This window comes from Leucopleurus acutus, assembly GCF_964270905.1.
Source record: "Leucopleurus acutus genome assembly, chromosome: 3".
Classification (NCBI taxonomy): Eukaryota; Metazoa; Chordata; class Mammalia; order Artiodactyla; family Delphinidae; genus Leucopleurus; species Leucopleurus acutus.
In genome coordinates, this window is record NC_139145.1 from 11,594,350 (window position 1) to 11,617,154 (window position 22,805).

At 55.5% G+C, this 22,805-nt stretch overlaps 2 protein-coding genes across 3 annotated transcripts in view; both read left to right on the plus strand.

The window, feature by feature from the left end:
- The first annotated feature begins 628 nt into the window (after window positions 1–628).
- Window positions 629–9,950, plus strand: FKBP8 (FKBP prolyl isomerase 8). Of its 2 annotated transcripts, none has more exons than XM_082837443.1 (9): window positions 629–704; window positions 2,091–2,413; window positions 4,717–4,886; window positions 5,042–5,130; window positions 5,425–5,645; window positions 6,210–6,382; window positions 8,296–8,373; window positions 8,874–9,005; window positions 9,430–9,950. In XM_082837443.1, exons 2-9 carry the CDS (start codon window positions 2,116–2,118, stop codon window positions 9,514–9,516), a joined length of 1,248 nt encoding a protein of 415 aa, XP_082693569.1. In that variant the 5' UTR covers window positions 629–704; window positions 2,091–2,115; the 3' UTR covers window positions 9,517–9,950. The 2 variants fall into 2 exon arrangements, with proteins under 2 accessions (XP_082693569.1, XP_082693570.1); XM_082837444.1 differs by having other exon boundaries at window positions 5,428–5,645.
- Window positions 9,951–16,262: 6,312 nt separating this feature from the next.
- Window positions 16,263–22,805, plus strand: part of ELL (elongation factor for RNA polymerase II) — a 79,627-nt gene continuing 73,084 nt past the window's right edge. Inside the window, exon 1 of the mRNA XM_082836978.1 lies at window positions 16,263–16,422. Coding sequence (XP_082693104.1) covers window positions 16,288–16,422 — 135 coding nt within the window. The 5' untranslated portion in view covers window positions 16,263–16,287. The remainder of the gene's footprint in view (window positions 16,423–22,805) is intronic.

The window sequence follows — 22,805 nt, forward strand, 5'->3', positions numbered from 1 at the left end:
CATGCTTTAGCAGAAGGAGCAGGGAGGAGGGACTCCTCCCAGTGGCCCTGCTCTCTCAGCAGTTAACCTAGCCATTATTGAGTTCCTCCAGTATGCACCAGGCCACCCTCCCGGGATTAGACAGACCAGGTGCAGGGGCGGTGTAGCCGGGCGGAGGTTCTGTGTGCTCTTGGGCACGTCGCTCCCCCTCGGGGTCTCGGGTCTACAGAAGTAACTAGCGGTTCAGAGTGGGTTATCCAGCAGTCTGGCTGCCCTGACCTGCAAGCCTGAGCTCCTTAAGGAAATACCATTTAGTATTGTCCTCCCAACAGCCCCCAAGGTGAGAGTGCGCGCATAGAGGTGTTTATCCCCATTTCACAGATGAGCAGAATGAAGCTCAAACAGGGGTTGTATGTCTTGCCAAGATGCGCGGCACTGACCCGAGAACTGACTCGGATCTTCAGCCCCCCGCCCCCGTCCGGGGTTGGCGCGACGGCCTCTGCCCCTTTAAGAACGCCCCACGGATGCAAGCAGGAAGGGGGCGGTGCCTGTGCCTGAGACGGATGTGCTCGCGCACCAATGGACGCTGCAGTCACCGTGGCGGCGTCCAATGGGCGCGGTGAGGGCGGTGCTGGGTGCCAGAGCCTGGTTCCCGAGGCGCGGCGGCCGCGGCTGGGGGCGGGGAGGGGGGCGCAGGACCCCAGGCTGGGGTCCCGGAGCCGGAGGCACGTGTCCCGGGGCGCCGGCGGGGTAGCGCTGGCCCGGAGCGCTGCCCGGACCTGAGCTAGTGCGGGGGCCGGCGCGGCGGGGGCTGCGGCTGCTAGGCGGAGTGAAGGGCCGCGGGGGAGGCGAGCCGGGGGGCGCGGGGGTTCTGAGTGCCGGAGAGGGCGCGGCCTGGTGAGGGCAGCTGGGGGTGGGGGCCACGGAAGGTCAAGGGCAGCGGCTGGGGGCGCTGCCGGCGGAGACGTGCAGGGCCGGGGGCGCCCGAGGGTTGCGGGGGGTCGGGAGCCCCAGACTGGTGGCGTCAAACAGGCGTGGGGCGTTGGGAACTTGGGTGGGAGGTTGACGGTAGGCCAGGCCGGTGCAGGGGGCGTCTGGAGAGCGTAGGGTGTTATGGGATGGGGAGGGGGGGCGTCTGGGGATATCAAGGTGTTGAGGGGCGACGGGCCAGCTGTGGGGGAAGCTGGCCCGGGCTGGGGTGGGTGCTTGGGGTGGGGGGAGGGCTATTTATGCGAGCGCAGGAGATTGTGAGGATGGGGGCTGGGAGGGTCTCAGAAAATGGGACCCGAGCCCGGAAGGAGCAGGCAGGTGAGGGTTAGGGAGGGGATGCTGTGGGTTAGAATGACGGCTCTACCACCGCCAGAGCTTGGGGCCTGGGGGAGGCGGAGAGTTCTTGATGGTCCAAGGAAGAAGCCGTGGGGGTCTCGACCACTCCTCCTCAAAGGAGGCTACTTTGAGAAGGTGGTAAGAAGGCCTGAGGAGAGGAGAAAAGGCTCCCAAGGAATGGCTTGGGTCAAGGTCCCTGGTGTTGGGGGCGGTGGTATTGGGTTCAGTGTATGGAAGGAAAGCCTTGGGGTTTCTGGGTGGCTCCCCTTAGGAGAAGGGACAGGTGGAGGTGGGGAGCTCTGGTAAAGATTCAGTTATTTTTCCCTTGGGCTCTAAAAAATAGTCTCCCCAAGATCTCAGGGGTTGTCCCCCTGAAAAAAATCCCAGCACCAGCTCTGGACATTTAAGCAGATAAAGCCCTAGGTTCAAATCCTGCCTCCTGTGGTTGGCTTGCTCTGTGACCTTGGGCAAATGGCTTTGCCACTCTGGGCCTCAATTTCCTTTTCTGCAGGGGGAATGTTCCCTACTTCCCCGGGGTGTTTATAAAGATTAAATAATAGTTAATAATAGGTAACACTGTTTGAACCTGATGCCAGGACTTGATGAGTGGGTTGTTAAGTCCTTTGGACAAACCAGGGTTGTTACTCTACCTACCCTGTAGATGAGGAAACTAAGGCCTGGAGCCCCTGAGTCACACAGCAAGTGATCGGCGGTGTGGAGAATGGAGGCAGAGGAGATTTGAGGGGCTTGGTGGGATTCTTACCCCCATCCATTCTCCCCACCAGGGCCAATTCCCATCCCCCCAGCAGCATGGCATCCTGTGCTGAGCCCTCTGCTGCGGACCCTGAGCCCACTGCCCCGCCACCTGCTGGGGTCCCACCACTTGAGGACTTCGAAGTGCTGGACGGGGTGGAAGACGCAGAGGGCGAGGAGGAGGAGGAGGAGGAGGAGGAGGAGGATCTGAGTGAGCTGCCGCCACTTGAGGATGTAGGGCAGCCCTCACAGGAGGAGGCCGAGCAGCCCGGGGCCCTGGCCCGAGAGTTCCTGGCTGCCATGGAGCCAGAGCCTGAGCCCGCCCCGGCCCTGGACGAGTGGCTGGACATCCTGGGTAAGGAGCAGGGGTGGCTCGGGTTGACCAACAGGGCCTGGACAGCTCAGGTTCAGGAGTGACCTTGGCCTAGGCCCTCTCCCCCTGAGCCTCATTTCCCCATCTCTGTTGTGAAGGAGGTTGGACGTAAAACATGTGGTAACCACGTTGATCGCCAGCCACAGGCAGTTGCTCGAGACACTTCATGTTTATGCCCTTTTCTTGCCTCCCCACCCCATGACTTGCTTTCGCAGAGCTGTTAACAGGGCTCAGAGAGGCTGAATCACTTGCCCAGAGCCGCACAGCCAGCACAGCAGGCACTGGCAGCTCCCAATCCCCACTTTTCTTGGCATTTGTCTGGCAAGTGCCTGTCCCCAGAACAATGTGTCCTGAGGTCAAATAGATCTGTGGAACATTCCATTTTGTTCATCCCTGTGTCTGGTTGATAGTATTCATTAGTGTGCTAATTGTTCAGAAAAGTCCTGCAAGAAAGAAACTAGGAGAACCCACACATGTGCCACCCCCATGTACCCCATCACAACAACTCTAGAAGATAAACACAGCGATACTAGTTCTGATATCTAATACACTAAATAATGCTAATGACCACACAAATAATAGTAAAACATTATTACTACCATCATTAGTGCTAATGATACAGTAGTATCAAATAATACTGGTACTGGTAAAAGCGAATTGGTACTGATTTCACCTCCACTACAGATATAAACCTTACTGCGCCTAAAAATAACACCAGGTGATATTTACTGAGCATTGGTTCTGTGCATCATCTTATTTTATCCTCACAACAACCCCACGATGTAAGTCCTACCATATCCCCGTTTTACAGATAGGGAAACAGGCTCAGAGAGGTGAAGGCACTTGTCCAAGGTTGCACAGCCTCCTTGGCTGTATTAAAGTTTGGGAAGCTCTTCTCTAATGATATTAAGAGCTGCCCTGCTCCCTGCCTGAGCATGAGGATGGCTCTGTTTGTTTATATTCGAGCCAGCTGCTTTCTGAAGTCAGAATTCAGGCTTCTAGACAAGGAAACAAGCCTTGAGAGGGGATGTGATTCTACATCCCTGGGTTTACCTGGGTGAGAGGCAGTGCCTGGTTGAGATCCTACCAGCATATCCACTATTAGTGCCCAGAAACCTCAAGACACAGGGGTCTCTTGGCATCCACTAGATCATTGGTTCTCAAACTGGATGCAGGGGCATGTATAAGTTGGGGAGCACTGCAGAAATTTGGAACACTCTAGAATATTCCATAGTATTAATAGATCTCTCTGCCCCTAACCTTTAGACTAGGGTCTACTCAGACTCATGGTAGTATTTTCCAGACCAGTGGAATATTATGGAGTACAGGTACTTGTTGGAACATGGGTGACTGCAGATGATGTCAGTCTGACGTGCCCCATAGGTGTAAGCCCTCTATTGCCCCAGCAGTTGTCATGGCATGACAGTGGGTGTCATCGTTGCGGGGGCTCCTTGAGTGGATTCATGAGAGCACGGGGCCCCATGCCTGGTACTCAGTAGGTGTTGGCTGTGGCCATTTGGCCATTCCTAAGATCGTTTGGGGTATGGAGGGGAACATAGTGGTCTCTTCGGCAGCTGGAGGGGGGCGTTGGGGGCTACTTTTGCTTATAGGTCCTTCTGTGATGTGGTGCTTTGGTCGGGACACAGTCCTGGCATCACAGGTGCTCTGCTAACCAAGCAAACTACTCACTAGGTGTCACCAGGATACCCCCTGATCACCCCATTTCATGGCTGGGTAAATCGAGGTCCACACGTCACAGGGCTGAGATTGGAACCGGAGGAGGGAGGAGAGGGTAGCTCCAGAGTCTCATTACTGGGTATCCCTGCTGCCCTGATTGTGGTAGGCAGGATGGCTTTTCTCAGCCCTTTGCCCTCACTGAGCCTTGACTTTCTTTTTTTTTTTCTTCTTTTGGCCACGCCGCCTGGCTTGCGGGATCTCAGTTACCTGACCACGGATTGAACCCGGGCCACAGTAGTGAAAGCCCGGACCCGGAATGCTAACCATTAGGCCAGACCAGCCAGCGTTCACTGAGCCCATCCTTGGAGCCAGTATCGTCAGTCCCCAAATCAATCCTTTCATGCCCAGTGTCCAAGCCGGGGACACCGAGGCCCAGAGGCATGGGGTCACCTGCCCAGTAGTGGCGGAGTGGCCACTGAAAACTCAGCTTGTGCCCTGGTGCTGTGCCACCCCCAGGATAGGCAGGGCTGGGGAGGGGGGAGTGCCCAGGGGGCAGCTGCCCATCTGAGCTGCTCAGTGACAGGCTGCTTGTCCCTGCTCCATGGCAGGGAATGGGCTGTTGAGGAAGAAGATGCTGGTTCCAGGCCCACCAGGCTCAAGCCGCCCGGCCAAGGGCCAGGTGGTCACCGTGCAGCTGCAGACTTCGCTGGAGAATGGCACACGGGTACAGGAGGAGCCGGAGCTGGTGTTCACTCTGGGTGACTGTGATGTCATCCAGGTGGGAACGGTGCAGGGCCTGGGCAGTTCTTGGGTGGGGAGGGGCTGGGGTGAGATGCAGGGGAGGTGGTGGTGGTGGTGGCGGCCGGGTGGGTGGGCACTGCTGTACTGCACCTGGACCCACTCAACTCATGCCGCTCCCCTCCCCGACCCCAGGCCCTGGATCTCAGTGTCCCGCTCATGGACGTGGGAGAGACGGCTATGGTCACTGCTGATTCCAAGTACTGCTACGGCCCCCAGGGCAGGTGAGTACCTGCTGCCTGCAGGGGTCCCTATGAGGGTGAGGAAGTGGGTGGGACGGGTTGCTCCCCCATCTCACCCCATCTAGGTGCACATTTTATAGAAAAGGAAACGGGCTCCGGGAGGGGAACTCCCGCACCAAGTCACGGAGCTCAAGAGTAGCAAGAGTTAACTTCCCTTGTGTTTCACTGAGGAGGGGGTAACGGCCCTTTCCCGCCTGTTCCCACTGAACCTAGTGTGTCTGGGGTTCAGTCATGGTGGCCGCTGGGTCTGAGTGCTGTCCCCACCCCATCCCCCAGCAGGAGCCCATACATTCCCCCACACGCGGCCCTGTGCCTGGAGGTGACCCTGAAGACTGCCGTGGATGGGCCTGACCTGGAGATGCTCACGGGGCAGGAACGTGTGGCCCTGGCCAACCGGAAGCGGGAGTGTGGCAATGCTCACTACCAGCGGGCCGACTTCGTGCTGGCCGCCAACTCCTACGACCTCGCCATCAAGGCCATCACTTCTAGTGCCAAAGGTGACCGCCAGATCGAATCCCAGCACCTCCTCTGCAAAGCCATCCCCACTAGTGCTAGAAACTTCAAGCCACAAAGGGCCCCAGATTCAAAATGTTCTAGAAAATTCTAGAATATGGATAGATGTTTATGCCTAGTCTTTAGATATTTCTAGACTTATATCCCAGGTCCGTGGACTGTTATGGAGTGCAGGTAGATGTTGGAACGTGGGTGACTGCAGATATTGTCAGTCCATGATCAGGCCCTCGTTCACTTAGGCTCCATTTTTGTCGACTCCTTGGGAGTGCCCTGAGGACGGCACTGGTCTTGGCCCATGTTAGAGATGGGGAAACTGAGGCCAGAGAGGCCTGAGGTCCCCCAGGGAGTAGGTGGTAGAGGCCCCAACACTGGCATCTTGAAAACCCCCCATTTCCTGTGACTGGGACGCTCAGAGACCCTTCCCCCCCAGTCTCCTCCAGTACCAGCTGCAGCAGGGTGGGCCTAGGCCTGGGTCACATAATCCCTCTGGTTGTGGGCGGCTGGCGGTGTGGTAACAGTGGCTGTAGTTGAGTGCTGTCCCCCAACAGTGGACATGACATTCGAGGAGGAGGAGCAGCTCCTGCAGCTGAAGGTGAAGTGTCTGAACAACCTGGCAGCCTCACAGCTGAAGCTGGACCACTACCGTGCAGCGCTGCGCTCCTGCAGCCTTGTGCTCGAGCACCAGCCCGACAACATCAAGGCGCTCTTCCGCAAGGGCAAGGTGAGCTGCAGCTCACAGGCAGCAGGCGGGCAGGCTGGCTCCCTGACCTCAGAGCAGTGGCGCTGGTCCCAAACCCTAGATTTGAGATAGGCACAGGTATCAGTCAGCCAAGCTCTCTGGGGTATGAATGGGGAAACTGAGGCTCAGACAGGTGCAGGGGTGTGGCCTGGGTCACAGCAATTCATTGACTGAGGCCAGATTTTTTTTTTTTTTTTTTTTTTTTTTTTTTGGTGGGCTGCACTACATGGCATGTGGGATCTTAGTTCCCCAACCAGGGATCAAACCCGTTCCCCCTGCATTGGAAGCGTGGAGTCTTAACCACTGGACCACTAGGGAAGTCCCCTGACTGAGGTCAGATTTGAACCCTGGGTCTTAGGTTCCCTCTACTCCCCGACACTGCCCTTTGGCCCATTGGTAACTGTTCTTGCATGTAACCCTTTGTGGCTCCCATCTCCCTCAGAGTAAAAGCCGGGTTCTCATTTCAGCCTTGAAGGCTCTGAGCTGTCTGGTCTTCCTCCTGCCATCATCTTCCAGTGCACTCTTGCTTTTCTGCATGCTGCTCAGCTTCTGCACTACTTGTTGCCTGGGCCAGGTCTGCTCCTACCCCCGTGCCTTTGCACAGGCTGTGTTCTCTGCTTGAGATATTCATACCCCAGATACACCTATGGGTCCTTCTCTCACCTCCTTCAAGTCTTTGCTCTGATGTCACCTCCTCAGGAAGTCCTCCCTACAACACCCACCCTGACCCTCTGCCCTGCCTTCATGTTTCTTGTGTCACTGTCAGCATGGCCAGGTGTCACGCCTCTTGTCCATCTCCCTTACCAGAAGGTGGGGATTTTGTATGTCTCATTCACTGCGAAATCTCTAGCCCTTCAAACAGAGCCAGGCATACAGTAGGTGCTGAGTAAGTGCTGGTGGAATGTAGGAGTGAATTTGGCTTGAATGGATTTGACTTTAATTGCTTTTGTCCCCATCTCTGTTCATCTTCATTCTGTTGGGATAGGGGGTGCTTTCAGCATTTTTTAGCAGTAAACCAAGGAAACTGCAGTGCAAGCAAACGCAGGGTCACCTAGTGTGTTAATGAGAGGCCTGAGCAGGCCAGCCAGCATTTTTTAAGTACTTTTTGTGTGTAGAGTTCTGCATAGAAACGGAGAGTAGAGAAAAGATGTTGTCCCTGTTTTTCAAGGGTTTAGAACCTTCTTGTGGGGAGTGAGACTGTCTGCTCATGTAGCCTTATACATGTTTGAGGCTGCTGGTTGAAGGTGATGGAAAACTACTCAAATAGATTCAGCCAAAGGAATTAACAACTTGTGGAACTGCCAAGTCAGGGGTAACTGGCTTCAGGCACAGCTGGATCCAGGTGTTTAGAAATGTTGTGCAGATGCTGTGTCTGTCTGCCGCGTTTCTCTCTCAGGCAGGCTCCTCTCTCAGGGTGACCAAGATGCTCCCTCCTGCTCTGCCAAAAGCTCCAGGCTTCCATCCCTTCCACTTAGCAACTGGTCTCTCAGTGGTACCAGCAGAGTTCAGGCTGGATCTCACTGGCTGGCTTGAGTCACATGCCTGGCTCTGAATCATTTGATGTGGCCAGAGCTTTGGCAGCATCCATTTGGCTTCTCGAGCCTGCCGAGGTGGTGAAGGAGGAGGAGAGACCAGCACCTGGGTCTCCTGCACAGGATGAGCCAGACACCCAGGAGAAGGAGCAGGTTAGGGGAGTGACACCAAGCCTGGTGGTCTGCTCATGTAGTCTAAGGGCTCAGGGGAGCAGTGTACGGGTGACTGGACCCCCGGGGCACTTGCTAGAGATACATTTGGGACTAGTCAGGTGGCCAGGAGCCTGGCAGGGCTGGGTCTCTTGAAGGAGAATGTGGCCCACCGTGGGTCCAGAATGATATACTCCCCACTTCCTCCCACAGGTGTTGGCCCAGCAAGGCGAGTACAGTGAGGCCATCCCCATCTTGAGAGCAGCCCTGAAGCTGGAACCTTCCAACAAGGTGAGCAGAATGGGGGCACCCTGAGATTTGCTGTGCCGGCCTGTCTGGGAAGATTTTCCTGTGGCCTGCCCCTTAGCCTTCTTGCTGTGGCTCTCCCTATGGTGTTTCTACCTGGGAAGTGGCAGGGGGTAGGTAGCTGAAGGGCCCCAGCCCACCTGCTGAGGCCCTTATTGACCCTTGCATAGGCAGTCTGGACTCACCCCCAACAGGGGTCCCAGAGGCCAAGGGCACTAGCCAGCCTGGCCAATGCCAGTGTCTTCAGCTTTCTTCCCAGAACCTTCCTCTCTCCTGGCCACCCTTGCTCCACTCCATCTTCTGGCTTCCTAGGAGGATGGAGATAGCAGCCCTCACTTCGCCGATGGCCAAAGAATAGCTGACAGAATTCCCATGTCCCAGTGGTTCCAGCCCCGAAGGGCCCCAGGGCCCCAGAAAGGCAGACTGCTAGCAGTGATCGTTGGCTTCTGCTGCCACCTGCTCTCACAGACACCCCCCTCTCACAGACGATCCATGCAGAGCTCTCAAAGCTGGTGAAGAAGCACGCGGCCCAGCGGAGCACTGAGACCGCCCTGTACCGGAAGATGCTGGGCAACCCCAGCCGGCTGCCTGCCAAGTGTCCTGGCAAGGGTGCCTGGGTGAGCTGGGGCCAGCGGGCACAGGGAGGCTCCTAGAGTAGGGGCAGCGGCTATGGGCAGGGTACGCCATGCAGAGGGAGTTTCTTCATTTTGCAAACATCGATGTCTTCATGAACTGGGGTGTTGTGGACCATGCTGGGGACACAGAGAAGCCCAGTGCTGTGTGACCAGGACTGAAGCAGAAGATAAAACACAATCTGGAGGGCTCAGGGTGGGGCTCATCCAGAGGGGAAGGGGAGGTGTACCAGAGGAGGGGACATTTGGCTTGAGTTTTGATGCATGAGTAGGAGTTTTCCAACAGGCAGGCAAGGCATTGTCAGGCAGTGGTTTCTTGGGAGGCCTTTTTGGGGCCTGTTGCTAGCTGAAGTGCAAGACATCGTCTTGACCGCTGTCTAGCCTCCTCTTCCCTCTCCTTTATCCACAGTCCATCCCATGGAAGTGGCTGTTTGGGGCAACTGCTGTCGCCCTGGGGGGCGTGGCACTCTCTGTGGTCATCGCTGCCAGGAACTGACCACCCAGGTGGCCGCCATCCCCTCCACTCATCGTGGACCCCACCCTGTGCTCCCTAACTCCCCCAGGCTCCCTGTCCACTGCCCTAACTGGCCTAGCCCCCTCCTCTGGGGCGGGGGCAGTGAGGTTTGGGGGTCGTGTGGCCCAGCGAGCAGGAGGGACTGAGCCCTATAGGAGGAAAGTGAGGCAGGGCCCGGGCCCCATGTCCAGCCCGGAGCAAGGGGGCCCTCATTCCTCCAGACCCAATTCCCACCCCTGACCCCACCCCCTGGGTTAGGTCCCAACAGGGTCCAGCCTCAGTTTCTCCTTCCCAACAGGCCTGGGGGCAGCCCTTCCCCCACCCATTCCCTGTCCAAGCGCCAACTCCTCCTGCCCCGCCTGCTGCCCTCTGTCCAGGTACCCCACCCCCCACCCCCCAACACACAGTGAAATAAAGCCTCCCACCCCGCACCCTGCTGGCTCTGGAGCCTTCTTCCACCATCGCTTGGGGCTGAGCCAGAGACAGCCTGTGCCTTGTCCAGGGTCACACAGGACCGTGGATATGGCCAAGCCAGGACTAGAGTGGGGGTTGTCTGCTCTCAGGTCACAGCAGACCATCTTTACCCATGGGGAAACTGAGACCTGGAATAGCGGGACGTTATGCTCAGGGTCCCTGGTCAGACTCGGGGGGGTTCACAGCTATGCTCCTTACCCCACCTCTCTCGACTCTGTTGCCTCATCTGAAATTGGGGACCTTGATGGGACCTAACTGGGGACTCTGCTGAGCCCTCAGTGACCACAGGGGTCTGGCTGTGCAGCAAGAGGACAACCCCATGTCTGGGCAGCAACATAGCCAGTGCGAAGGCCTTGGAGCAGCATGGAACCTCGTCTGTTCAAAGTTGATAAAGGTGGGTGGTCAGCAGAGCTGGACCCTGCAGGGCCTTGGGGGCTATGGGGAGGGGTTGGGAGCTCCATCCCATCTCCTTTTCCCTACAACCCAGGGCTCTTGGAGCGTCTTTCCAAAATGTTGCCCACCGTCACAACCAGGACAGCCAGAGCCAGTGTTTGGGCCTTTATTAACCTGAGCTCCTCTCACTGCTGCTGTCTCTGAGATAGACCACACAAGTGTTCGGCCTGCCCCCATCCCTTACAGTCCAGGAGTAGAAGCAACTGGCCACAGCCACCCAGCAGAAGGTGGCCATCAGGCCTGGAAACTAGATCTTTGCCCTGCCTGCTCCAGGCCGTTGCTGGGCCACCTGGATTACTCTCAGGGCATAAATCGGGGTGGCTTGGACCTGCTTCTCCTCTCCACCATTCAGCCCCCTTAGGTTTCTACCTTGTCCTCAGACAGGAAGGGGGCTCCATGGAAGGTGCTGGGGCGGGGACCATGGGTTGGCCAGGCTCGGGAGACCTGCATCTCAGGCAGGATACCCCCTCTTTCCTCAGTCTCCTTGACTTCAGGCTGGGAAGCTGGCCTGAAGGTTGGCCAGCGGGACTGTGGGCCGGCTGGGGTGACTTCCTGGCCTGGGTGTGAGAGTCGCCACCGCTGATATTCCTGAGCACTGATTGTGTGCTGGCAATGGGGTTAGTCCACTGTTTACCCACAGCAGCCTTGTTCTGTGCCCATTTTTCATGTATTCTGGGGACAAGTCCTTTGTCGTATAGGTATATTGTGAATGTAGTTCCCACTCTGTGGCTCACTTTTCATTTTCTTAATGATGTCTTTCAAAGAGCAGACATTTAAAATTTGATGCAGTCCAATTTGTCAGGTTTTTTTCTTCCATTCCATGTGCTTTTTGTCAATATTTGCTGAGCCCAGCTTGTAGAGATTTTTTAGGTTTTCTTTTAAAAGTCCTATGGCTTTAGCTTTTGCATCGAGATCTATGAGCCACTTTGAGTTAAATTTTGTATGTGGTGTGAGGTTGGGGTTGAGGTTCATTTTTTTCTTCTTTTAAAATATTAATTAATTAATTTGGCTGTGCTGGGTCTTAATTGCAGCACACGAGATCTTCGTTGCCGCATGTGGGACCTTTAGTTGCAGCACACAAACTCTTAGTTGCGGCATGTGGGATCTAGTTCCTTGACCAGGGATCGAACCTGGGCCCCCTGCACTGGGAGCGCAGAGCCATAGCCACTGGAGCACCGGGGAAGTCCCCATTTCTTTCCATGTAGCCATCCAGTTGTTGCAGAAACATCTGTGGGGAAGACTTACTTTTCCCTAGTGAGTTACTGTGGCAGCTTTGTCAAAAGCAACTGACCACACATGTGTGTCTTTTCTGGACTCTGCTCTATGGTGAGGGTCTCTGTGTCCCCTTGGCAGGTTCCACACTGTCCTGAAGACTGTAGCTTTTTAGTAATGATGGAGTCAGGCTGGGTGTGCCCTCCACCTTTGCCCCTTTTCTCCATGGTTGCTTTGGTTGTGTCCCATTATTAGCTGAGCAGACTGAGGCCCAGAGAGGAGACAGCTCCTGCCCAGGGTCCCACTACCTGGAAGCAACAGGCAGGATTTGGCCCAGGTCGGCCTGCCTCCAGAGCACATGCTCCACCCACCCTCTGGTTCTGCATCTTACTGCAAGTTAAGGCCAGGAGATGAGAAAGGCCTTGAATGCCATGGCCAGATGTGTGACTTTAATGTGTTCACCCCCTTGGTCATTCCATCCTCAGTAGTCTGAACAGGGTTGGGGTGGGGAGCCAGGGCATCCAGGACGAGGGGCATCGAAGTTGCCCTAAAGGCACAAGGAGGCCTTTGGTGGGTGGCAAACGGTGCTTGCCCCTGGTTCAGGCATAGCATGTGCAAAGGTGTGCTGGCTGGCTGGTGCGTGGTATGTTCAGAGGACAACTAGGATGGATTTTTCTTTCACATCAAAACGTATACCAGTGCTTTCTGTGTACCCTGTCTTGGGCGATGACTCAGCCTGAACTTGCCCTCAAGGGGCGTGACTCTCAGTGGGCTGTGAGTTGGAAGTGAACATGGTAGAATGAGCTTTGCGTGTGAGAGCTCATGTCTCCCGAGCACTTCAGTGGGATGACCTTTGCATACTTCCATCTCATGTCATCCTTAAAGGACAACTTCCTGGTGGGGAGTATTGGCTGGGGTCACCCAGTGTGGAATCATCAGTGTCTCTGAATGCTTGTGCTCTATTTCTCCTCCTGGTGGAACTCACCTTTACTCCTCATCATGCAGATGGAGCTGGTTCCCCACCAGCCTTCAGGGGTGGATCTGCAACCCAGGCCTGACCAATCAGAGCATTCTAGCCCCCTGGCCACAGTGATTGGCTCCTGGGTGGTCATGTGACACACAGTGAACTATTAAAGCCTTCTGTGGTACTTCTGCTGGAGCCATGAGGGCACCTGGAGCCCCACCTGCTTTAGAGTGGTAAAGAAATAACTCATCAGGCCTGGGTTGTCCAAACTATGCACATTTAAAGGACTGGCCCTTGACTGGCACCTGGGAGGTCACCTCTAGACTCTTGGAATGTCCTGACTGGTATAAGTGTTTACCTGAGGTCGTGGGCCACACCAGATAGTCCATGCTAACAATATGATTTAGGGTGGGGGCTTTTGGCCACATGATATCAGTTCAACCTCTGGATGGGCTGGAGACTGAATTTCATCGCATGGGTGGTCAGCCATATCTGCATGACTGACCCCTCCTCCCCAACAAAATCCCTGGACAAGGCTCGGGTGAGCTTCCCTGGATGGCCGTATTCCATGTGTGTTGTCACAGTCATTGCTGGGAAAATTCAGTGCTGTCTGCAACCAGAAGCCTGTGCCTGGTTTCTCTTGGTTTCTGCCTTATGCACCCTTTTCCTTTGCTGATCCTTATCCTTTCGCTGTGATCAACCACAGTCACGAGTGTAACAGCTTTTCTGAGTTCTCCTAGTGAATTATCAAACCTGAGGGCGGTCTTGGGGATCCCTGACAACAGATGTCTTTACCCCCATCCCGAGAAGAGCTGTGAGCGCCCCCCTACCCATTGCACAAATGAGTCCTGAGGCCCCAAAAGGTAGACTTGCTGGCTCTGAGGTGCCCAGCTAAGGGAGCACCGGAGCAGGCTGCTTGCTGGCCACCCTACCACGCAAAGGGGCCAGCTCCAAACTGAGTGTTCTCATGGATCATCACGTTCCCTTTGCTGCAAAACTGTTTGCTTCAAAATCCCAAAGGTCCATTTGCTCTGACCTAGCATCTCAAGTTTCAGGAAGTTCTGGGACAGATGTGCAGAGATGTGTCTCTAAGGGCTGTGCGTTGCAGAAGTTTTAAGGCGTTTCTAAGATTTCTCATCCTGTGTCATCCCAGGTCTGGGAATGTGGTAGACCTCCCATGATTGTGTTGTTATTGGGCACAGTTTACCTTAAGATAACCTGGGTGGGCCTGACCCTGCTGGTTGTAGAAGAGGAAGTCAGAGGGATTCAACATGAGGGAAGTCTCTATTGCTGAGATGGAGGGGGCCACGTGGCCAGCGCCTGAGAGTGGCCCCCAGCTGACAGCAAGGAAGTGGGGACCTCAGTCCTACAACCACCAAAAAATGAGTTCTGCCAACAACCTGAAGGAGTTTGAACACAGATCCTTCTCCAGTTGAGCCTCTGGATGAGGACACAGTCAAGCCAATACCTTGATTACAGCCTCATGAGACCCTGAGCAGAGAACCAGTTAAAACATACTAGACTTATGACTCACAGAAACTGTGAGATAATAAATGTTCCTTATATTAAGTCACTAAGTTTGAGATACTTTGTTACACAGCAATAGGCAGCAATAGCAAACTAATACATATATTAGCGATAGCCAACTAATGAATAGTGGGTGTTCATCCCAGTGTAGTTTAAAAACCCACAAACTGCAAAGAACATAAATGTCCAACGGAAAGAGGTTATGTACATAAACTCTTGTAAACCCATTAATAACAATTTCCATGACGATGCCATTTGCCTTTGGTCTAGGGCCAGGCTCTTGGGTAAATGCTGTTATTATCCCTATTTTATGGATGAGCAAAATGAGGAACAGAGAGGGTGAGACACATCCAAGGCTACAAGGGGTGAGGGTCAGGCTAGGGTCACTGTTCCCATTACAGAGCTAGACCTTTTTCAATGGGCTTGTTACGTGGAATGTATGTTGAGAGGCTACTCAAGGTGATCAACTGGCTTCCAATTTCTTGGGTGACCTAGTTCTTAAAGGCTTTTGGAGAGCATGCCAATGCCTGATGATTTCCTCCATTATCATTTCAGGGGTCCTGTTGGGAGCCACTGGGGCATTCAGTGTAAAGTGGAGAAAAATCAGTACTTGTTACCAAGCACTACAGCCCATTGTTGCAGTGTTCCTAAGTCTTTTAACTTCTCTAAGTGCTCAGTTTCCTCATCTGGCAGATGGGACCAAGCCACTGTATCCACCCCGAAAGGCAGTTGTGGGTGCCAGACACTGAGCACGGAGCCTCGTGTGTTTTTTTTTTTTTTTTTTTTGGCGGTACGCAGGCCTCTCACTGTTGTGGCCTCTCCCGTTGCGGAGCACAGGCTCCGGACGCGCAGGCTCAGCGGCCATGGCTCACGGGCCCAGCCGCTCCGCGGCATGTGGGATCTTCCCAAACCGGCGCACGAACCTGTGTCCCCCGCATCGGCAGGCGGACTCTCAACCACTGCGCCACCAGGGAAGCCCTAAATGGGTTAATTTTATATGTGAAATGTTTTTTTTAATAGGAGAACTGGACAACCACCATCTCTCAGGGCCCGTGGGGATGTAGGATTTTATTCTATTAAAAGTCTACTCTTGGGCTTCCCTGGTGGCGCCGTGGTTGAGAGTCTGCCTGCTGATGCAGGGGACACAGGTTCGTGCCCCGGTCTGGGAAGATCCCACATGCCACGGAGCGGCTGGGCCCGTGAGCCATGGCCGCTGAGCCTGTGCGTCTGGAGCCTGTGCTCCGCAATGGGAGAGGCCACAGCAGTGAGCAAAAAAAAAAAAAAAAAGTTACTCTTGGGACTTCCAGGGTGGTCCAGTGGGTAAGACTCCGCGCTCCCAATGCAGGGGGCCCGGGTTCAATCCCTGGTGGGGGAACTAGATCCCACACGTATGCCGCAACTAAGACCCAGCGCAACCAAAATAAATAAATAAATATTAAAAAAAAAAAAGTCTAGTCTTATTGCGAGCAAAGTTTACCAGCCCCCACAATTCCCCAACAACCTTAGGGAAGCCCCACCAGCCCAACCCAGCGTCCAACGCGCGCTCGGTTTGCATAGTCACGCCCACCCACTCAGCCTACAGCTGGTTCCGCCCCCCCCCCCACGTGTTTTGCGCCGGCCTGGCCCCCTCCGCGCCCTCGTTGGGGCTCTCAACAGAAGCCAAAGGCGGAAGACTTGGAGAGACCGCGTAAGTAATACATCACGTCAGCAGCTGGTGGGGCGGGGCTTCGACGGGCCTGGTTGTCAGGGTCATGAATAATACACATTGAGGCGGGGCCTGAAGGTGGGCGCGTGTCGGGGCGGAGTCCGGGCACGAAAGTGGACACCTCTAGAGTTCTGAGAGGTGGGGCCATCCGCGCCTTATGAATATGCAGGAAGTCGAGGCGGTGACTGTGGGCCTCACTAGGCCCGCAGGGTGGCGTGGCCAGCCGCGTCGCACGAATAATGCAGCACGTCGGCGGGGGGTGCGGCGGCGATTGTGGTTCTCGCTGGATCCGGAGGGGGCGTGGCCAGTCGCGTCTCATGAATAATGCGGCGCGTCAGCGGGCGGCGGGGTGGGGCGTGGCCGGCGCGCCTCCGGCCCTGGAGCCGGGAAGGGGGGGCGGGGGAGCGATGGTCGCAAGATGGCGGCGCTGAAGGAGGCTCGGAGCTACGGGCTGTCGTGCGGGCGAGTGAGCGACGGCAGCAAGGTGTCCGTGTTCCACGTGAAGCTCACCGACAGTGCCCTGAGGGCCTTCGAGAGCTACCGCGCCAGCCAGGTGAGCGACACGGGGCTTGGCGCGGCCGTCGGGGACGTCGGAGCGCAGGTCGGCCTCGCGCGTCCCTCTCCGTGGCGTCCTTGCCTGGGGGCTCGGGGTCCGGCGTCTGAGGTGCTGATCGCGGGTTCCTGGGCCGGTGGGGCGCGGGGTAGGCGCCTGTCCGGCTCGGAGCGCGGGGAGCCTCGGCGCGGGGAGACGACCCTGGCGGGCGGCCCAGGGCGGCCGAGGGGCCCGAACTCGCGCGCCTGGTCCGGGGGACGTCTGTGTCGGCACCTGGAGGCGTCCGGGGCCTTTCCCGACTTACCCGGCACCTGGGCAGGAACTCGGTTTTTCACCTGACCAGGGGAGGGGGTGGAGGCAGCGCCGTCCGAGCACGGGAGGTGGGGGTTTGGGACTTCTCAGTCTGGCTCCTTGTAGGGTGTCTGGTAGGGATGGCTGACTGCACTCCCGGGGAGCAGCTTTAACGTCTAGGACGCTGGCAGTGTGGGTCAGTGGGGCACCGCTGTCGGGGCATCTGTGGGGTCCTGTTCCGTTTGTTTATGGAGGTTGTGTCTACACTTGGGGGCCGTCTTTGATGCTTTCCAATGAGGCCTCTGGAGTTGGGTTCACTCTTGGTTCTTGTGAAGGGGAGTTTGGGCAGAACCTGACAGCTTGTCCCCAACTCCCTAGGTGAACCTGAATCACTGGACACCTTTAGAAAGTGGGAGTGTTTTGGGGAGGGAATTGCTGGCATGGTGCCTCTCCCAAGCTGGGAGCCTGTTGTGGGCACCTGGGGAGGAGCTCTGGCCACTGCACCTGGCTGCTGACTCAAACTTCTCAGGGGCCGATTTGGGCCCATCTCGGGAAGTTCGAGGCGTTTCAGTTCTGCCACCTGGTCCGGGGGGATGGGGAGAGGCTTCTTTCTACCTTCTTTCAGGCCTGACTTTGGGGCACATCTGGGGCCCGTGGTCAGAAACTGCTTCTTCCCATTTCTGTTTGTGTCATGGCGCCCTCCTCCTGTGTTGGGACAGAAGTTGCAGGTGCCCAGTGGTCAGGTCCTGAGGGGAGGTGGTTTGGGAGCCCTTTTCCTCCTTTCCTGGAAAGTGGGGGCTTCATAGTCAGTGGCTGTAGGGGGAGGGGTCTGGCGTCAGGTTCAGGGAGGCCCTGCCGTGTGCGTGTGTGTGCGCGCGTGTGTACTGGGGATGGGGGGGCCTCGGGCGGGTGAGGAGAGAGACTAACTAGGAAGGAATGTGGCTTTCTTCCTGCCCTGGACTTGTTCGGCACCATTAGCTAAGCTGGGAATTTCTTCCCCTGTTTTGTTCCCAGTGCCCACCCTTCCCGCTCTTCTTCCCACTTTTTTGGACAATTTCCTTCCTGTCCTCGTGTCTCAGTTTCCCCTTCATAGAACCGGGATTTCATCTTTCTGGAAAAGTGAGTTCTCACCTTGTCAAAAGGGATTCCCCAAGGTGAGGCTGGGGTGCCAATGCAGGTGAGGAGGAGGGGGCACGGTGGCCAGCTTGAACCTCCCTTCCTTGTGGAATTCCAGCCGTGAGTCTTTTTCCCTGGGCAATTCTGACTTGTTCCCCTGGAAGGCAGGATTTCCTAGAAACAGCTGGGGGAGAGCTTATGCGTCATGTAAATAAGGTGAGCTTGGTACCTGGTCACTGTGAGTTCGGAGCCCCGCCTTCCCTGCCATGCTGCCCTCCCTTGATCTAGTTGTCCGGAAGGCCTGCCTGTGCGTCCACCTCATGCTGTCACGCTGCTATTTTTAATTTAGGGTGTTGGTTACATCCCCTAAGCTGGATCTTCCTCCTGTGAGGGTGAAGGTATAACTGTAGACTCAAGTTCGTCCCACGGAGAGCCCAGCTGTGTATGTCTGTGTTGATCAGCCGGAAAGGGCTCCCTCGAAGAGCTTCTCCTTCTCAAGCTACTCGTGTTAACTTGGCTGGCTGGGCTAAATTTTGGGGGTGACTCAAACTTTCATTTTTCTCAGAGGCTGACTTGTCATTTAAGTTACTTGGCAGTTTTGTATTTAATCTTATCCAGTGGGCAATGTAGTGGACTGAAGTAAAATCAGGGCAGCTTGGGCACACTCAGTGTTCTTGGGTGGTGGGCATGGGGAAGGCGACTTGAAGAACTTGTTTGTGTGACTAGTGAAGTGTATTGGTTATTAACAAAACCTCGTATGTTTGACTGGCGGTAGCGTCTAGAGTTTTCTATTCTCTAGCGCTGTGGTTATATGGTTTGCCAGTGGCAACTTGTGGGGAGGGTTTTTACTTTTACAAAATTTTTACAGTTGCCCTTGAACAACACAGGTTTGAACTGCCCGGGTCCACTTGTATGTGGATTATTTTTCACTAAACACATACTACAATACTAGGGGATCCACGGTTGGTTGAATCTGCAGATTCGGCACTCAGGATATGGAGGGCCGACTGTAAAGTTTATAAGGGATTTTTGACTGCTCAGGGATTGGTGCCCCTAACCCCTGTGTTGTTCAAGGGGCAACTGTAATTGCAAAGAGGTTTTTACAGACTCAGATGTGGCAGGGGCCTGGAGAGGAGCATCCTTCAAAACTTTCTTTGTGGCTCCTGGGAGCCTAGCTGTTGGAGTAGCCGGAGAAGTCCCTGACAGCTTCCCTCTGCAGAGAGGTCTGGAGTCTGAGCTGCCTTTGTACAGACCTAGTGACCAGCCTGGAACATGGTGGAAGGTAAAGATGTAGTCATATGTGCAGCTGCCACCGTCCAGACTTGGGCTTCACGCAGTCTTGAGTGCATCCCAAGGCACTCCCATGGATCTCCCTTTTCACTGTGATGGGTTACTTCCGGGAGAGAAGAGAGGGGAAGCGTAAACACAACCCATCTTTCCAAGACAGCATCATGCGCCTGTTCAGAGAAGTGTCCCTGACAGTGATTGAACGGAAGTGACCTTCCCTGGGGCACCTCCCTCGACCACCTGAGTATTTCATCATCGGATTTGGTGGGCTCTGTTGCTGAGTGATCCTCCCCTCCCCAGATTAAAAGGTCTTTGATGAAGAGTAGCATATTGTTGTTCAGGAAAAATTGAGGGCCCAGGGAGGGGCCCAAACAACCTGGGAATTGGAGCCTATCTGGGTTTGAATCTCTGAATCTCGGCTCTACCTGCGTGAGGCCTTGGGTCAGTGCCTGACCCCTCCCGGTCCAGGTTCTCCTCCTCAGAGCTATGAGGATCCCAGTGGCTGCTCTGGTTCCTTCTTCTCTTTAGGATTATTAGTGTCCCAGTACCTGACCCCTCCCAGCTCCAGATCCTTCTCTCCGGACTCAGGGCCCTGCCCTCTCTGAGCTCTGGCTCCTCCTCTCAGGGCTGTTGGGATTCCTTTGGCACACGTGCGGCCCTCAGTGCAGCCCTGACCCCTCCCAGGTTCTCAGCACTTGGTGTCGGTACTCAGGGCTGGTTCCCACCTGGAGGTTTGAGCAGAGACTATAGGAGAGCCTGGGCTCCTACATTTTCCCAAATCTGATTGAGCGCCTGGTCTGTACAGGGACACTGCTCAGGGGCTGGACATTTATAAGTGACCAAATGAGTCCCCATTCGAGCTGGCATTCTAGAGGCAGGAGACAGATGATGAACAGGGTGGCACAGAAATCAGCATGAAGAGCTTGTCAGCAGTCATTGTCAGGAAGGAAATAAAATGGGGCGATGTGAAAGGGCGCTGCCTAGGAGATGCCAGAGCTGAGGTCTGCTGGGCGAGGGGTCCCCTGGGGGAAAGGGGTGTGAGTTCCAGGCATGGCACATGCATAGGCCTTGAGACATGAGGGGCTGGGGAGGGTGTTTGGGCAGGGGGCAAGGCCCAGGTAAAGACGTGGAGGCAGCTGCAGGGCTCTGTCCTGGGACGGGCTTAGGAAGAGGAGGTCTGCAACAATACTCTGTGACTGTTCTGACCCACGCTAGGGGCTGCTTGCCTGCTGCTAAGGGGCTAGCCGCGTGGGTGTCAGCCTGGCCACCGGTGGCAGGAGGAGCCTTAATTTAGCCTCTACTCCCCTCCCGCTGTGAGGCCTCAGGAGGTGGGTTTGTCTCTCCTTCCTGGGGGGCCGCCCCACTCGGCCCTAACTAGGTCGCTTCTTGCCAGCCCTTTCTGTTTTTCATATGAACTGTCTTTATTTTTTAAATTTTTTTGGCTGCGTTGGGTCTTCGTTGCTCCACACAGGCTTTCTCTAGTTGTGGTGAGCAGAGCCTGCTCTTCGTTGGCGGTGCACGGGCTTCTCATTGCGGTGGCTTCTCTTGTTGTGGAGCACGGGCTCTAGAGCGCAGGCTCAGTAGTTGTGGCGCATGGGCTTAGTTGCTCCGCGGCATGTGGGATCTTCCCGGACCAGGGCTCGAACCTGTGTCCCCTGCACTGGCAGGCGATTCTTAACCACTGCGCCACCAGGGAAGTCCCCGAGCTGTCTTCAGGAGTAGCTAAATTCGCTGCCCCTCCTGGCCTCTGGCCAGGCCCCTGTAAGCCCTTTGTTCAGGCACGTGTCACCTTCTTGACAGTTTTGGCAGGAAGGCTAGCTTATTGTTCCCACTGTTCATTGGGGGCAGTTGAGGCTCTGAGGGGCAGCGTTGCCTGCCTGAGGCCATGCTGACTGTCCTCACTGGCCCAGGCTGCCTCTCCAGTTGGGCGGGAGTTTGAGCCACAGCTATGAAAGGGAGTCCCACTGTGGTCTCAAGTCCTCATGACATGCCAGCATCCCAGGGTCCTGAGAACATTGGTGACATGAGTGGCCATGCAAATTCCTGAAGTCGCCAGCTTTGACTGTACCGTGCCCTCTCCCCTGAGAAAGCTTGCAGGTGATAACCAGTGCCTGTGGATTGTGCCCTGCATGCCAGCGCTGGCCTGAGCTGTACATGTTACTTCATCTTGTCCCCTGGCTGTCAGCCCTGTGGTGGGGAGCGGTTCTCAATTCTCAGGTGAGGAAACAGGTAAGGACTCTGGGAGGCCGAGTCACCAGAAGGAGTCTCCCAGCTGGGATGGGGCTGAGAACCGGGCATCTGGCTGGAATGCAGTATGTGTGGCCTTGAGCTTTGCCTTCTCTGAAGGGTGGTGGCCGAGTGGACTGGGCTGGCCCATTGGTGTCAGGAGCATGACGTAGGGGTTCGGTTTGCATGTGTGTTTCAAGGTGGGCACTCAGTAGGTCTGGGTGGGGTGAGTCCCTCACAGAGGCGCATGTCTCATAGGTACTGAGGGAAGGCGAGCAACCTGGGGTATGGGGTGAGTGCTGGTCATTTCTGCAGATGGCCTATGAGGTTGTGTGAGAGGCCAAGCCCCGCATCTGCCACTGTGACCCTTGACTAGGCTTCCGGCAGCCATTCACCATGGTGACTGTGTGTAAACAGCCGGTGGCTCTCGGAAACCCACCCTCTGTTGACTCATCGGCAAGGCCAGAGTTCATCACCCTTGAAGTAGTTTTGACATCACACCCGGATTGTGACATCTCTGGGGAGTCCTTGAAAAACAAGACTGTTTCTCCTGTTCCGTGCATCTCTTGTCCCGGAGCAGACCCTGGTTTTGGGAAATCTGCTTCTTCATGGCAACAGCCCTGCTCAACGTGCCTGGCTGGAAATCCATCCTGTGCCTTTGGGTTTGCCTCCCCTAGGTCCTTCACTTGTAGGGCCTTGCTCCCTTGCTCTCTGCCTTTATGACTTTCTCCTTGGTCTGTGACTCGCGTGGCCTGGAGGTGTCTGAGATCTCACCTCTAGCGATACGTGGCCACTCTGCAGTCACCCAGAGACCACAGGGATGCTTTCCAGAACAATCCCTGCAAACAGCCTCTGACCTGTAGTGCAGTAAGTGACACAGACAGCCACCATGTGCAGTTTTATCACTTTGCTTTTTAATAAAGAAGCTGGTGTCCAAGTAAACCATTCAGGGGGAGATCTCCTGCTCCCACACTAAGTGGCTGCACTGGAATCTGACGCTAATTATATCCTCCTAGCTGGGTCCCTCCCTGGCCACACTGAGATGCGGCTCCTGGCTGAGTCACCAGGTCAAAGGGGTGCGTTGGTGACTCGCCACAACCCTTCCAGAGGGGAGGGGGCCTCACATGTCTGTGAAGTTTGTGGGGTCACCGAACTCCTGTTTAAAAGCGACACATGTCAAAAGTTTCTTTCTTTTTACCACAAAAGCTGTAGAGTTCAGTGAAGAACACTAGCAATTCCCTGTTCCATGGGCTGTTGTTGGCACCTCAGCGCCTTCCTCTGTCTTGCATCCAGAGGAAGTGGACATCACAGTGGTGTCCTCATATAATCTTAGGTCTCGATTCTCTTTTATCGCAGTGCTAAACTTTGTTTTTTAGTGGCTTTAGTCCTAGTCTGCTGTCCGGTACTGAGGGCTGTGCGGAGATGCTGAATTGCAGTGAGAGGCATCCCTGGTGTACCTGTGC

Coding starts and splice junctions, on each gene's coding strand:
- FKBP8 (XM_082837443.1), top strand. CDS start 2,116: ATGGCATCCTGTGCTGAGCCCTCTGCTGCGGACCCTGAGCCCACTGCC. Junction 4,887..5,041: donor GTGACTGTGATGTCATCCAG/GTGGGAACGGTG, acceptor CCCCGACCCCAG/GCCCTGGATCTCAGTGTCCC. Junction 8,374..8,873: donor AGCTGGAACCTTCCAACAAG/GTGAGCAGAATG, acceptor CCCCTCTCACAG/ACGATCCATGCAGAGCTCTC.